Source organism: Bombus impatiens, unplaced genomic scaffold, assembly GCF_000188095.3.
Source record: "Bombus impatiens unplaced genomic scaffold, BIMP_2.2 scf_0023, whole genome shotgun sequence".
NCBI classification, from domain to species: Eukaryota; Metazoa; Arthropoda; class Insecta; order Hymenoptera; family Apidae; genus Bombus; species Bombus impatiens.
Genome location: NT_176442.1, coordinates 225350 through 241552, shown reverse-complemented (window position 1 = coordinate 241552; position 16203 = coordinate 225350). Strand labels below are relative to the sequence as shown.

The 16203-nt window shown below is 31.7% G+C and overlaps 2 protein-coding genes across 11 annotated transcripts in view; one reads left to right on the top strand and one right to left on the bottom strand.

Annotated features, from left to right (window-relative positions):
• Nucleotides 1-1449: 1449 nt before the first annotated feature.
• Nucleotides 1450-4514, top strand: LOC100740484 (PBAN-type neuropeptides-like). 4 transcript variants are annotated; one of them, XM_024367465.2, is made up of 4 exons: nt 1450-1712; nt 1958-3724; nt 4173-4226; nt 4320-4514. In XM_024367465.2, the coding sequence occupies exons 2-4, from the start codon at nt 3364-3366 to the stop codon at nt 4415-4417; spliced, it is 513 nt and encodes a 170-aa protein (XP_024223233.1). In that variant the 5' UTR covers nt 1450-1712; nt 1958-3363; the 3' UTR covers nt 4418-4514. The 4 variants fall into 4 exon arrangements, with proteins under 4 accessions (XP_024223233.1, XP_024223225.1, XP_012240951.1 ...); XM_024367457.2 differs by having other exon boundaries at nt 1469-1712; nt 1958-2144; nt 2460-3724; nt 4173-4514; XM_003484840.4 differs by having other exon boundaries at nt 1479-1712; nt 1958-3122; nt 3488-3724; nt 4173-4514.
• Nucleotides 4515-5138: 624 nt separating this feature from the next.
• LOC100740365 (la-related protein 1B) overlaps nt 5139-16203 on the bottom strand; it is a 30579-nt gene continuing 19514 nt past the window's right edge. For 3 of the 7 annotated variants that reach the window (XM_003484839.4, XM_024367380.2, XM_012385510.3), the window contains exon 17: nt 5838-16156. In XM_003484839.4, the coding sequence (XP_003484887.1) occupies nt 15653-16156 (504 nt within the window). In that variant the 3' untranslated portion in view covers nt 5838-15652. Of the gene's footprint in view, nt 5435-5837; nt 16157-16203 lie in introns of those variants that run through there. The other 4 variants (XM_024367369.2, XR_004461684.1, XR_004461685.1 and 1 more) reach the window with 4 other exon arrangements.

Below are 16203 nucleotides of genomic sequence, written 5' to 3'. Positions count from 1 at the left end.
GCTCCTTTTGAACGTTACTTTTCTTAATCATGGGGTAAAAGAATGAAAAGAAAATCGATGTTTTCAAGTTCTGGATATTTTTATTAGATACATAGTAAACTTTGGTAGTTCGATTAGGGAATATATTTTCCTAATTATTTTTTTAAGATGATATTTTTTCTTTTATCAACAAATGAGAAAATTAAGTATAACTTGATTCTTTGAAAACCATAACTAGACTTTTAATGTTTATATGTATAAATTATGCATAATTATAGGAAATTTAAAAGTATAAAAATGTATGTGTGGATCATGTTCAAAGATGTAAAAATATCTGGAAGAGTACTCCTATCATAAACAAATTAGGGATATATAAATGCATAAATACATAAAAATCTGCAGTCTAATTATAACATTTAAAGTATAAACCAAATTTCTATTTAGATTCCATTTCTTTACTTGTATTCACAGAAATATAAATTTGTGTAAACGTTCGGGTCAGTCTAGTCATAACATTTTGGTTACATTATTTGAAAACTATTGTACCGTATATAATTTTATCGTAACTTATGTGTCGATAAAGTAGGAAACGGATTGATTAAAGAATCGGAATTTAAGATCCGAGTAAATTCATTGAGTATTGGAATTTATCAGACAAACATTAGAGATATTACAAAAAGGAGCAAATGAGCTACGCTATGCTAGTACGGCTACAAATCTTGGTTCAAATTGTTTACCCTTCGAAACTACTGTGCGTCATATGTAAACAATGCTGTTCTTCTCTAAGATGGATTATGTCTTCTGTCCGAGTGTTCGGATTTAGTATCTCGCAAATACCCAACGGGAATGCTTGCTGTGATATACTAGAAGCTTAATGTTTCTTACATTATCCCGTAAATATATTTATGTGTAATACATTACTCAAAATTAAAATATCTTTTCAACTTACACAAGTACCTTGTATTTTTAAGCTCAAGTACCTCTTGATACCTTTCTGTAGAAAATAAAATTACACATTATTTCGTATATAAAAACATCTATATAAAACGATAGCTCCGTTTAAAAAAATGGAGGCTATCTAGAAAATTCGGTAAATGCACGTACTTTCAGAATAATTACATTTCATTTAGCTTAATGAAATTTTTTCCTACTTTCTATATGTTTCAAAGTTACTAGTCTAATTACTTACGGTATCTTATATATTCATGTACAGACGTACTAGGATATTAAAATACCTAAATACCAAAATACTAAAATATTTAAATATAAAAATACTAGAATGCCAAAATACCAAAATATCAACAATTTTTTAATTTCAAAATAACAAAATACAAGATACTTACTAAAATTTCAAAACTTTAAAATATTAAAACACTATAGTCCCATATAAATATACGAATACAGATTCTCTTTACAAAGAGATTCGCATAAAAGCAGTCTTCTAGTCGCATTTATATAAACTACGCTTTTACCGTAAATTAAACTGCGTGCTTCCAAGACGACCAACCGATAAATGTGTCGATAGCCAGACGCACAGTCGAGCTTTTATACGAACGATGCCCGATCTCCTCTCCATGCTCCTCGGTCTCATTCGTCCCGAAATTGAATTGGTTAATTGACAGACTTAATCGAGAACAGATTGTCCGACTGATCGCCTGGGGTGCCAAGTTCGATCTGTTACAAGCGACAGGGAAAACGCCAAGATACTATGCTGACATTTTCCGATCTGATAGGTGACATTTTATAAATGTTCTATATTTGCAAATCATTCGACGTGCATTTGTCTTTGTTTGAATTCTGTTAAATCACTAATTATATAGGAATTGTTTTCTGTTAGGATGGATTTAATTCATTCTAATTTTATTGAGATTTTATTGGAATTCAAGATTGATTGAACGTTCGCAGCTGAACAAATGACATTAGCGAAATTTTACAGGTTATAGGTTACCAATGCTAATATAAAAATTCTTTTACACAGAAATTATCTCAGTAAAGCACAGGAGGAAGTTCAAATTAAGAGGATTTTACAGTATACTAGCCTAGATTATCCTATTGGACATGGATTTGTTAAAGGAAAAGTAAAAGTATATAACCTAAAACTTGTCACTTGTCAATTGAATAGAATTATCAATTCAATCATTCTATAAGAGGTTGCCGTCATTTAGGTAATCCTACTGTATCTTATATGTGAATTATTAGCCTTCTGTATCGATTATCTAATAATTCATAACCTCTAATAAGTAACTACATACAAGTAGTGATAGATTTTTAAGGAAAGTTTCAAGAAATGTTTTTTAAGGTAGGTTTTTCTAATGGAGAAATCTATTGCTATGGACAACAAACAAATGAAATTCTAAATAATTTAATTTCAAATAAATGAGAATTCAACAACTTATTCTCTACATACACTCATCATCCACGTAAGATTTTTTCCACTGTCCACAATTGATCCATTAAAGTTACTATCCTATTTCCGTTAGAACAGAGAGAAAGCAGAAGAAGGAAACAATAGAGAGAGAGGCACAGCTTCGGAGATTGTGTTAAACCTGTTACAAATCCCGGTAGAGTCAATGAATCTATCCGTACGAACATTTCCGTCTTGCGGTGACGACAAAGAATGAAAGTGAGGATAGGAAGAGAAAAAGAGATAAACAACGATGAGAAAGCGAAAGAAACGATACGGGGGTGGTTGCAAAGGTTCTCCCAGGACGTATCCACGATCCTCATTAAGTATGGAGGAGCGTAGATCTCGATTGAAATTGAGATGAATCGCTTCGTGAGACGTCAGGATTGGCCTCGGTTGGGGGTGGGTGTTTTTTCAGTTGAACTTTATTTCAAATGAAATCGATACTGTCAAGGAAAGGGAGAAGAAAAATAAGGTTTACTCCATGGAAGCGACAATTGGATGAAAAAGAAAAGAGAAAGGAGAAATAGAGTAGTGTAAGGTAGCTTGCACCCCTATAAAACCAGCGACTGAACACCGTATCGACATCATTCGCCGACAACGTTCCGCGATAACGTGCCCTCAAACGAAGCGATGATCGGTTCCGTCGCGTTTCTGTCTTTCAACCGCCTTATGACCATGGCAATTTGCGTACTGCTATGTGTGGTCTATTTGGTGTCCTGCGCTTCCGGAGAATACGGTACGTTCTACCGATTGTGAATTATACAGGAAGTTTAACAACCCTCTGACGGTGTAATATAACGAAAAATTCAGGATGATTTAGGAAACAATTATTCCTTTCTTGCAAAAGTTTTTGTATTTTGATTACCAGTTAGAAGAGCTACATTCTTCCAACTTTTCAACCATTTCAATTTTTTTATAAGTGAACAATTTTTTATAAGATGTGGAATTTGTGATAAAATGACTCAGTCTCTCTCGTGATGCATTTCGAAGAGATATTAAGGAAGCTAGGTCAAAGACCGAGAAACTACATATACATACGTGTTATTATTTTACCATTTCCACATGTATCGTTATTTGTACGTGTTATACTCTTTCAAATAGAAGGTAGAGATTCCTCGAGTAGCACGAGCAATGACAGAGCACCGAGCAACGAGTTTGGCTCGTGCAGCGACGGCAAGTGCATCAAACGTACCTCGCAGGATATTACCAGCGGTATGTGGTTTGGCCCACGATTGGGGCGACGACGCAGGACGGACAGAAAACCGGAGCTCGATTTTGACATTGAAACTCTGGCCAACGCGCTCGATGGGTCACGTTGGGCCATCATCACGATTCCAGGTATATATTTATTATGCTTGAAATACGTTTTTTATAGTTTCATGAATTTCTCTTCGTATTTTTAGTGTATTTTTGTGATTGTTTTTTTTTCCAAAAAAAAAGATAAAAATAGTAGCTTTCTATTTTATATAATTCACGGTAATATCATATTATTATGGAATCAAATTTTTTACTAATTTGATAATGGAATATATCACACTATTTTCTATAGAAGTGATGCAACTTGAATACCTAACTTAAATATCTTTCCTCTGAATAGAATATTCATGCTTTTGCAAATCTATATTTCTTTAATTTTGTTTCCAAGATTTAAACAATAACAAACAGATTAACTGTATGATTTGAAAGAATCGAAAGATGTGTATTTTTTCTTTTAAAAAATGGCAAAGAACATCGATCTATATTTGATATTTCAATCATTGAGTTTTTGAATAAAATTTGTTTTCAGGAACAGATAGGCGTCAAGCAAAGCAGTTCACACCCCGTTTGGGGAGAGAATCAGGCGAAGAATATTTCTCATACGGGTTTCCAAATGATCAGGAAGAGTTGTACGCGGAGGAACAAATTTTCCCACCTTTGTTTGCACCACGTTTAGGACGTAAAGTACCTTGGATACCAACTCCAAGGCTTGGACGTCAATTGCACAATATAATTGATAAACCTAGACAGAACTTCGATGATGCACGCTTTTAAGACTGGTTCGACCTGCTGGATGATTAATAGCTAATGATATAGTGTAATTAAGATCATATTTAAGAAAATAAAGGACTTGTATTTATTTGTATTATAATCGAGGTATGCTCGATATTTTTCCTGTTTCATTAGTTTTTATTATTATTCTTTCTCTTTTCTTTGTGAAATGAAGATTGGTTTTCCATGTAATTGATTAGAAGTTAGGTTAGGCTTGAGGCAATGGGCTAGTATACGCATTCACTTCTGTTATAATAAAGGGATTGTTAGCATTGTTCTACTTTAATTCAGTAAATTCTTTTCGTTCCCGTCGGAAAAAGAACCTGACAATGTCAAAAGTCAAAAGAACAAAGATATTTATTTTATTTTTAAATCTAATTGTTGGTACAAAAATAAATCATCGGAAGTTTACTCGAAAAAAATAATCTGTCAAATATCGCAAATATACTATAATTAGGATCGAAAGAAACAAGATGTGTCGTAGCTATAAAATTTTTATTTTCATTTCGACTTTCATATCATCAATATCCCACCTCAAAAGATAGATACATATTTTTTAAACCTTGGTATAATTATTATTACTACGAAATACTTTTAAAAATAAGAAAATTTGTTAAATATGATTATAATAATTCTTAAATTCCAATTATTTTACTATTTGCAAATATAACAATTTCTACATTGTGATAAAAGATAAACAAAAAATGAAAGACAACATATTTTCAAATTTTAAAATATCGTGTAATTAAAAGAATAGAGTCGCTAAAACCGTGGTTGTTATTCCTGTCCGTTCTGATAGTAAATGGTTACTTGAGCAAGGAGAGGCAGAAGGTTAACTTGTATCTGCTGGATGTGTTTCCAAGCTTTATGGTTACGACCGCAGTCTACGCTGCCACATGGCCCACGGTAGTTCCGGTCGAGGAATTACACGCGTAGTTACGCTCCTCCCTTTGCCTCCTTCCTCTTTCTTTCACCGCAGCCAGAAATTTAACCCTATCTCGTTGCACTCATGGTTCCTCTCTGTGAAAAAATTGAAACGATCCTATTTTGGCTATCTCCTTTCTTCCTGCTTTAATTCAAGAAATAGTTCAATGGAAAAACTTTTTCTGTTCGTTGATAGATATTAATACTTCTAGTAATTTTTAGGTTATTTCAACCTGAGAAAGATAGCAAAGTCGAAAATTCATGCTTGTAATTTTATAAAAACCAGGATACGAATTTTATGTCATCCTTTAAAACTTCTTAACTTTATTGTTGTGAAAAGTTATTATTGTAAAATAAAATTTCCACTTCACCGAAAAAAAGTATTCAAAATAATAAATTTATTGTTCATTATCTGTGAAATTTATCTTAACCTAAAAAGATTCTAAATTATACGAGATATGCATTATGGAATGAAGAAAAAATACAATATTGTTTGCAATTCGGTTTTTTTCCTTTTTTTATTATTATTGTTATTATTATTATTTACTGCACTCATAAACGTTACAATCTTTCTACGCATACAAGATTCACAAATCGTTCACACGACAGCTCGTTTCATCACGTATAACACCCTTACTTAAATATCTCTAGGCGTATTACAACTACAATATGTAAATTATATATTTGTATATATATATAATATGTCTATATTTTTTTTTCATTTTACTTTCTCTATCTTCCTCTCATTCGTTCACACGCATACGATCTTCTATCATACACATATTACGTAAACGCACACGTGTTCGTCTCGTTTCTTCTATTTTTTATAATAATAATAATATTCGTACGCTATGAATGTATATCGTATTTACATGATCAACAGTTTTCGTTTTAATGGGATCTGAAATTGGTAATGTTATGCAAAATCATCGTCATAGCTCGGATTGTAAGAAAACGTAATCTACGCCATATGTATGCATCAGTATGGTTAATAAATCTGAAAAAATAAATCGGTTATTTTCACGAGGCCGCCAAACGGAGAGCACAATCGATATTTTCAATCGATTTATGATTCTATTTTATAAGTTTTCTAATTTCTCACATTTTTGCACGTTCTCCAAGTTAACTCATCGTTACGAGTAAATACCGTCGACCTTTCTCAAATTAAATATTTTGTTTTTTTTCTTCTTTTAATAATTCACTTTCCCCCTTTTATTTAGAGTATAATAGTAGGTTACCATAGTTATAGTCTTCGAAGGAATCTATCAGTTCGTTTCTATGCATGTTTCTTACAAAATTCGAATAAAATTCTTGATCAGTGTATTCTTTTAATCTAGGGTATTATTTTCCTCTATTGCTTTCAGTCGATTCTAATTATTGTTACTTTATATCTATTTTTCGTGTCATCTAATCATGTATGGTAGTGTAAAAATTGTTAAAATGTTTTACCTAGTTTTTTCCGCTCATTTTAAAGAGATAGTCGTTGATCGGAAGCTTATGGCGTAATAATAATCGATTGATAATTAAGGTTAGTGACACGAGGATTAAAATGCTGACATACTCCTTTTCCCAATTCATTACACTCATATTTATTTTAGATATTCTGAATGTATGATTCTTAAGTCACTTTGCTTCGTACTTTAATTTCCATTAATTCCTTACGAAATGATCCATAGGTTATTGCGTAGCAAATTCTCTAGGAAATGGTTTATCGATTATCGCACGATCGATATTCTAGTGAATGATTTATCGATTATAAATAATTAAAATTCATTTACAGTTTATTGAATAATCAATCCTCTCTCGAATGATATATCGATCATCGCACAATTAATGATTTGTCAATCGTCAGTGTTCTCCTTCTTATCGTTTTCATATCGTCCCAAAGAATTTTAAGACAAATTGCAACAGTTATTGAGCGAAAATGATCGCCGAATTAATTACAATATACAAAATTAGAATCGATCAAAATCACAAATTGAATTTTGGATATAAATTACATTTAAAGAAACGTATTCCGTTCGAAAAAATTTTCAAGTGGTTTTATCCACTTGAAAGATGAAACAACAGAAAGAAAATTTAATCGAAAAAAATCGATCTTTCGCTAGTTTAAAATTCAGAACGGAATTTTTTCCCGAAACGTTTCATGAAACTTCGTTGGATCGTTCCAAAAACCAGTTACAATAACTGCAAACGTCGTCAATATACCAAAGATTAATTTTCACGATCGATCCTAGAGAAAAATCCGAGGAAAAGAAATTTTAGTCTTCTAATCCTAAATATATCGTTATACGTAAATATCATATACTAACACAATCTTTTTTTTGTTTTAATAACTTTTTTCTTCAATCCATTACAGCTAAACAAACAAAACGGACTTAAAAGAAAAGATGAGTATAAATATACTATACATACATACATAAATACAAGAATTAATTAAGAGATCAAGATACAAGAAGAAAAGGAAAAAAAGTGAAACAAAGCAAGAATTAATTTTCCCATGAAAAAGATACGTTTGAGAAAGCAGTTTTCCTTCTTTTCAACCCTCACTTGTCCTTATCTTTTCTAAATTATGTATCCTGTGTATAACTGTGTAATTTACATATATATATATAGAATATATATGTACGCATATAAGTAACAATACAAGAATTTGCAATGTAGTGCATTTTCTTCAGCCGTTTACAACAGGACATCCGTCTACTGACGTGACTCCAAGGACTTCTGGTAAAAATTATTTACAGTATTCTACAAGATCGTCGTTCGTTCAAAGAAACAGCTTTCTTCCAGATACTCATTGGAAAAATTGATATACCTTTCAACTTGTTGTACTGACTTATTTTCGTTAACGGTAGAATTCACTCAGTTTCGTTGTATTCAACTTCTTAGAAATAAATCGCAGATAAAGTTTCAATGAAGCTAAGTTAGATCCTCTGATAATGATCCGGACCTAAATTTTGTATTTATAACAGAAAACAGTCGATGTGGTTTTTTTTACTAATAGAATCGATATAGCCGATTACTTTTTCAGAAACAAACAAAATTTAAATAATGAAGAGTTCATAAAATAGACTCTGAAAGATTAAATAAAATCACTCTTTATTATGCATATATACTATTAGCTGGTAAAAGTGAAGTGTTAATAGAAAAGTATCCTTCATATGTTATAGCCACTGAAACGTGATCACTTCAAAGATAAAGAAAGATAAATTCCCAAATTTCGCAAAAACGTCATAACAGATTACGTCCAGTCATCGTGCAAATGCATACATATAATCTCTTCTTTACTTCACGATCGTGCTTAAACTTTAAAACAGCTAAACAATAACACAAAAATAACAAAAAACATGTGTATATATATATATACATGCACAAGATTAATTGAAAAACCAATTACGACAAAGGAGAATGAAGTTGAAAAAGAACGACGATCGAATTCTAGGGACAGTTATCGTTACTCCTAACCTAAATTCGATTAAGCCTACAGTCATATCTTTTTTTTTTATTATAGCGATACGCTCTTTTTTAGTTTAAGTTGAATCACTCGCTTAGAAACTAGTTTTAGTTTAATCCTACGCCGTTGTATACGAAATGGCAAAATAGACTACGGACACGTTCTATGTACATAAGATATTCACTATTTAATTATGAAGTTCCCTTCGTTCGTCTACAGCTTAGTTCCTGGCACCATATTTTTCTTTCTAGTATTCGTTTTCGCGTTTATTCTCTTTGTCTCTGTTGCTTTGTGCTAATCGATCTTCGTCCGTTCGAAATTGCTGTATGTAACATCTTTTACGTTATCTTTGTTTCCTTTCGTTTTCATCGTACTCGCTTTCCTTATTGTTAATACCTTTATAAGTTGATCGTTTTATCGATTTTATTTTATACGTTTCATTATGACCTATTAACGAATTACTTTTGAAAAAATTGTCAATTTTATTAATACAGGTATTTTGAATTCTGTAATCTTATATAGGAACAATGAAAATGTTTGTAAAATGGCAAGGACCTGCGAGCGAAATACCTTAAGATAAACCATTGAGCTTTCGAATATTTAGTTTCACGAGAAAAGTATCGCTTCATTTTCTGCAACGAAAACATAGATTAGACAAAGGAGCGTGGAATTACTTGAAGATAAATTCAGAAACTTCTAACGCGTGTCTTAATTTGTATATGTTTTAAGTACGAATTACAGAAAATCAAGTCAAAATGTGTATATTGAATGAGTTATAAAATACTGACTCACGAAACACTTTGAAAAAGAAAAAAAGAGCAGGAATACATATCAAGTGACATAGAAGCATAGAAAGTGGCTGGTTAAAAATTGAATTTGTATTTCTTATATATAAAAGTAGCTTGATATCCGTGATGTACCTTATATGATAGTGACGCGTGATTTAAAATAAATAACAAAACATTTCGTAATTACTCGAAATTGTAAAAAAAAAAGACTGAATAATCGTTATTGCAAACGTATGTGTAAATATTATAAAAAATTCTAAGTAGACACGTGATGTACAATTTACGGGGTTGTTAGGTTTCGACCGATTTATTTCGAAGAATGTTTTTCAAGAAAATTATTAAAAATAGTTAGACTATGTAAAAATAATGGTATCTCTTAAATGCAACGTAGAAAATATTCATACGATTGACCTAAAACTACGTAGGGACATATATAATTTTTGTATTTTTTAATAAATACAAAAAAAGACATACAATTATCTGTAACACATTTCCTCAAAACACTACTAAAAAAATACCTAAATTTTTACTTGTCAAATCATGCAACGCTGTTACAAAGAATAATACAACATCTTGGACTTGAGCACGTGTCAAATGCTCATTGCAAGCACAAAAGTCATTCGAACGGACGTAGGAACTCTAGAATGATCACCTAAAGACAGGTATCGTCCTTTCTTTGTAATTAGTATGAGGTTAGGTTTTTCAAGAATCCACACGCAATTAATCATAACCTGTACAATTCTATAAAAAATGTCTAACTATAATTCAGTTAAAGAGCCAACAAATATTCGATTAAATATACTGCCAACTAAATAGCTGATCTGAAGCTCACTGACTTGATGAAAAAATCATAAATAATTGAAAAACAAATTGTAACATAGCAGTTGGTAAGGTTCAGCTTTCAGTTGAAATTCAGATCTGGCAAAGATACAAAAGGAAGACGATGAGAGGAAGAAACAGAAAGTACATAGAGAACATAGGGAGCATTAACCCTATTTCACACTTTATATTAGTTTAATATTATTGTTTGAAAGATTGTACCAACAGTCTTGATAAAAATAACCTGCTTCGTATAAATGTTTTTCAGCGTAGATGAAAAATCACACTTATAATTTGTAACGTGTCAAATAATTTACAAATGAATTTATAAACGGTCCTTGGGTCTAATATTTTTAAAAAATATACGGTCTGTTATATTCACTTAAATGAGCTTTTTCAATAGATACAATTTTCGGATTTTAAACAATTGAAACAACTTGCATGGAACGTTTGACTTATCGCACAAAGCAACACCTCCATAAATAATATTATCACGGAATCACTGATGAAACTTATGAACACATATAAAAATCACCAATTTTCAGAAATAGTTACGAATCTATTGTCTCTCCGAGAACAAAGTCAAAGAAGCAAATATGCTTCCTTTTTTTTTTAAAAGAATTACTTTACGAAGAGTAATCGTTGGTTAGTTCTACTATAAAACACCTTATACACTTTGCGTATAAATGATCTCTCCCTACTTTTCTTAAGCTTCCGATAATTTGAGAAAATTTCACATGATGAATGAAAAATTGAATTAATCCTTTAGCTCATGCATTCAAACTCGACAGATGAAATTTCCTCGGTGGCGTCCGGCTAAAGTAAACTCGGATGAAGTTCGATGTAACCCATTAACTTCAGGCACAATCAGATTTCTTTTAAGGCCACTGAAAAAAAGAAAGAAATTTCGTAGGATATTCCACCACTTTGGACAGCCCGATATCGTGTCTCTAATTAAACTGTTGCTAACTACTTGGACATTTCGAGTTCTTTTTTATGCACTTATATAACAATTTGTCTGGTTATTAGTAAACATTGTTTGTCACACGAACAACATATACAGTCGTGTGTCGTTAACTGGTCATGAGTTGGATTTTATTTGGCCAGTTATCGAGGGAGGTATATTTCTAGGAAAACCCGAGTATCTCTCTTTTCCACTAAATGTTAGTATAGATAGTGTTTATTCAGCCAGAGTTGATCTGTGAATGGCAGGGATTTGGTATTGATATATTCATGGATGTGGCAATAACGAATTTTCAATTTCGATCAATAACGAAAATTCGCGTATCCTATATCCTAAATTTTTATGATTGTGTGAGGTTTTATGAACTTTTCAATGCACTTCTGTTTGAGAAATCGACGTATGTCAATTTTTACTCTTAGGAGTAGAGAAGAAATATATTTATATACGTATCAACTCTGGTTATTCCAATTTTAAGCGGACGCTATTTTATTCTGTTTGAAACCCTAACTGAACTTCTCGAATGTACAATGTTCCTTAGATCAGTGTAACATTTTTATCCTTGCTCCATCCCCACTACGTTTTCCTGATACGAAACTCTGTCTTGTTCACTCTACACCAAAACAACATTACATTAATCCAGAAAACACTGCACAAAAGTAAAACCGTATAAAGCCAGTATGTATAAGAAATAAAAGACAAAGAGAAAAAAAAGGAAAATGCGAAACATAAAAAAATATAAAACACTTGGCAACTGTTCGGAAATAAGCCTTGTTATCTTTTGTGGAATTTCCATGAATATATAGGAACGTTAGAAAGAAGAAATCTTCTTGAAATAGTCTTTAAGGATGAAAAAATGCTCCAGCTTGAAAATTAGTACATACTGACATTTGTTTCATGACAGATGAATTTATGAAGTATAGGCGCTGTGAACGAAGATGATTCGATTTCATATGCGAAACACGAGTAACACAGAGGAATGTTCAACAGGAAATGTTACACTTTTGTTACAAAAGATTCAAGCAATCGTTCTGCGGTGCAGTTTCTCTTCAGTTATCACAATTTTACAAGTATGAAATTGTACGATACAAGTGCGATATGTAAAATAAGAAGAAAGAAAAAGATCTCTTCCTTTGTAACTACGATCATTATTTTTGTGAAAACATATTCGCGATGCATTGACTGATGTCAGTGTGTGACTAGTATATTAAAAGATGAAAACAGATTTGCAATGTCTCCAGGCACTTGTATGCAAGTTTAATTAATGTCGACTTCTCAACTCTTTCGCTACTAAACGACAATACATAAAGCGCGTCGACGGAAAATTGAAACGCTGCGTATAGAATGAACCAGCCATTCGTATTGTGTGTACATACATGTTTTCACTCGTGCATTAAATTTTCAATTTGTGTTTGTTCTCCTGAATAACATTGATCTGAATTCATTGATGTTTTGTTATAATAACGTTGTAATTTGCTTCACTAGAACGCCAAATTTGAAGAATAATTTTACTTAACCTCAAAACTTCATCCAGTCCAACTAATCTGTTTCTACATCATCACTGAACTATAATTTCTACGTATCCTACTTTTTTAGCGCGTAATATTGTATATAGTATACAAGTTGGCGTTAAATGTATATACTTAATGTTTCAAAATAATATAGTGTATTAAAGGTTATTCAGTATGTAAAAATAAATCAATGAGACTTATTGAATAGACAAGAAGTAAAATCTGTTTGCTTACGCTTTTCTTTTTTTAAAAAGCCGAGTTTGAAAATTCAATGCGTACACATGCACTCAGCTAACCCCAAATTGAACCCCATATAACTAACGACCGTTATTTCAAATTTGTTTTTCTTGTAAACGAGGCTTCAAAGATAACAATTTTATTCTATACATTTTATTTACTTCAGCATGTAAACTTCTGCCTGGTTTTATAATCCTTATTCAATCGAAAATTAGTTAAGTGCATGTGCACTTGATAGACTTTTCAACTTGATTTTTTTAAAGATGAGGCTTCTTGTAAAGTATCTATTATTCTAATACATTTTTGTAATTTGACAAAATAATGTGTACGTTTTTTATTTACGTTTTTGAATAATGCTGCGTTTATACGAATCTTTTTATACATTATTTGACTGTTTAGTCCGTAATAGGTTAATCAGGTTAACAAGAAAGAAAACTCCTTCATGTGTCCGAGACAACCGATCAGATGAAATCTTCATAGAATTAAAGAACCAATTAATGACTGTATCAATTCTGCATTACACGGATTAGTAAGTCTACATGAGAGTAATCATACATTTCTACAAATAGATAGTTATTGGTCAGTAACTATAAAAGATTGATTGTTCATTAGGAATGCAAAGGGGTTCAAAACAGTTAAATGACAATAGAATCATAGTTTCATTCCTATAAATAGCAAAAAGACAACATATGCAATATAACAAACACCTGAGAATGAACCTTCTAGTTATTACGTTAATAATTTTATATAAAAATATTAGTGGTATTAGAAATTGAACTTTAGAACAAGCATAACTGAAATTTATTTAAAAACAAAATTTAATTTGGAATTTTATATTATTAGCCCAAAAATTATAAGAAGAGTAGCAATAGAACTGAATCTTAATTACTGATAATGAAAGATAAAATAATATCTATTTAGAATCGATATTATTAATGATATTAATGTTTATCATCATTGTCTATGATACTACTGTTGCCACTACACTTTCTCTTTTTTATAGTATTAAACTTTCCACATAACATTATCAAATATTAACAGATTTAAATGCATATTTGTAAAGAAACGACTTTATAAGCTTCTATATATAAAATATTTCATTGTGCAGCGGCTACGTATTGTTCCATGTGTCAATATCGCATTTACTATGATTTTACACAACCTCCTTTTTCTCTTTGCTGTTTGATTCAATAGTTGGTTCATTAGGTATTAAAATTGTTTAAGAGTTTAGTCAGTGTTACTAGATAGCTAATAACGTACTACGATTTGCTAAAAAAAAATTTATCTAAATGAAGCCAAATCTTTGGAACTTTTCCATTCGTAATTAATTTAGTATCTTGCGCAAATTACACAACATTCATGGTAAGATAATTCTCTATCTAAAATGATAAATAATAGAATATAGATGTATGTGATGTTTTACAAAATTTAAAAAAAACAGAAATATACATAGATCATAAAAATTGTATGCGTTTTGCAACCAATTTATAATATCTTCCAATTGCTACCGACACAATTCAAATTTTGAGTAAATCTTAATGAAGAAACGATATACACTTCATTATCTTTTCAAAGAGATGACTTTTATGTAATGATATTAAAAGTAACTTACAACGAGATAAGACATATTCGCCAATTGTACATATTAATTTAGAATCTAGTTGATTTCTTCATATCAATAAAGTATGAAGAAACATGTCTAAATTTGAGAATTGTTAAAAAATTTATACTGATGACTACTGAAATATTTATACTGTGCGATCATCCATTAAACTGGAGTTTCAATTTTCTGTTTTTTCGTATCGTACAATTCGATCTTTCAATCATTTCCTTCCATGGATGCGAAAGCAATGATCGTTCGATGATAAAACAAAGGAAAATATTTTCTCAATTGTAAGTTTTGCGAAGAACGATAGTAATGCCGTAATAAATCTATACATTATACACGTAAGAGACCTGTAACCCAATTTCTTCAAATGAAACAGTTAGCTCGGATAAATGTTTTAAACGAACACGAATTTATCGGCAATATGAAATGTATGTACATGCTATCGTGCCTGGATTCTTCATGTGTTCGTTCATTCCGCGGGCGGTTCTTCTCTTTTTTCCTGTTAGGATTTTTAGCGAAAGTATCCTAGCGGATGAACCGAACAGGGCTTTGTTTAATATAAGCAAAAATAGCCGAATATATATATTCGTAAATACAACCTTAATGAACTACCTTAAAAATAGCTTGCTGAACTTCTCTCACGAACGAAGAATTCTTTCACCTTCACTTACAGTGTGTTTCATTATTCTTCTCTAACGATCCCCAACGTCAGAGAGATACACTTTTATAGATTCATCGTTTTGTATACAAAGAGTCTTGTGCTCATTGTTTTTATGTGATTCTAACACAATGCATAACTTCTCTATTACTTTTTCAAACGAGATTTTCCCTTTTCTTAGAATAAGTATTATCCCTATCCCAGGAGCGATGCACTTATCCAATTTAGCAAATCGAGTAAGTGCTTATGCACTTACCCATCAATTTTCAAGCTGATCTCATTTTTGAGAAATCGACGTGCTATCCGTCTTGATTGTGGCCGACTTCGTCTGCTCGGTCTTAGAGATCGCCAGGAAACGATCCCTTATGACGTTTTGAGACTTGCCACTCACTTCTTGAGCTTTCGTACATGAGCTGGAATTTTGCTTGTTTCGTGATTGCTGTTGTTGTTTACTTAAGTCTCGTTGAATATTCGAGAAAGAGGGACCAGCGTCGTTCCGTCTTCTAGGATGGCCTAATCGTCCAGATCCAAACGAATCGGCTCTGTTACGAAACTGCGAAAGATTCACTGAGTCCACACGAGACTTTTGCGCGACGGAATTATGCTCAGAATTTGAAGTTGGCAACGTTACGGTACTGGAACCACCAGATAGTCGACGAACTCTGTTGGTAGGTGAAGCATCACCGTCACCTGCACTTTCGGACACACTTCTGTTTCGTCTCTTCGCGGCCTGAGATCGTGAGTTTGCAGCAAATGCTTGCAGCATTTCATTTATTTGAGGCTGTAACATTATTAAGAACATTAACATAATTAGGAATGTTATTTAAT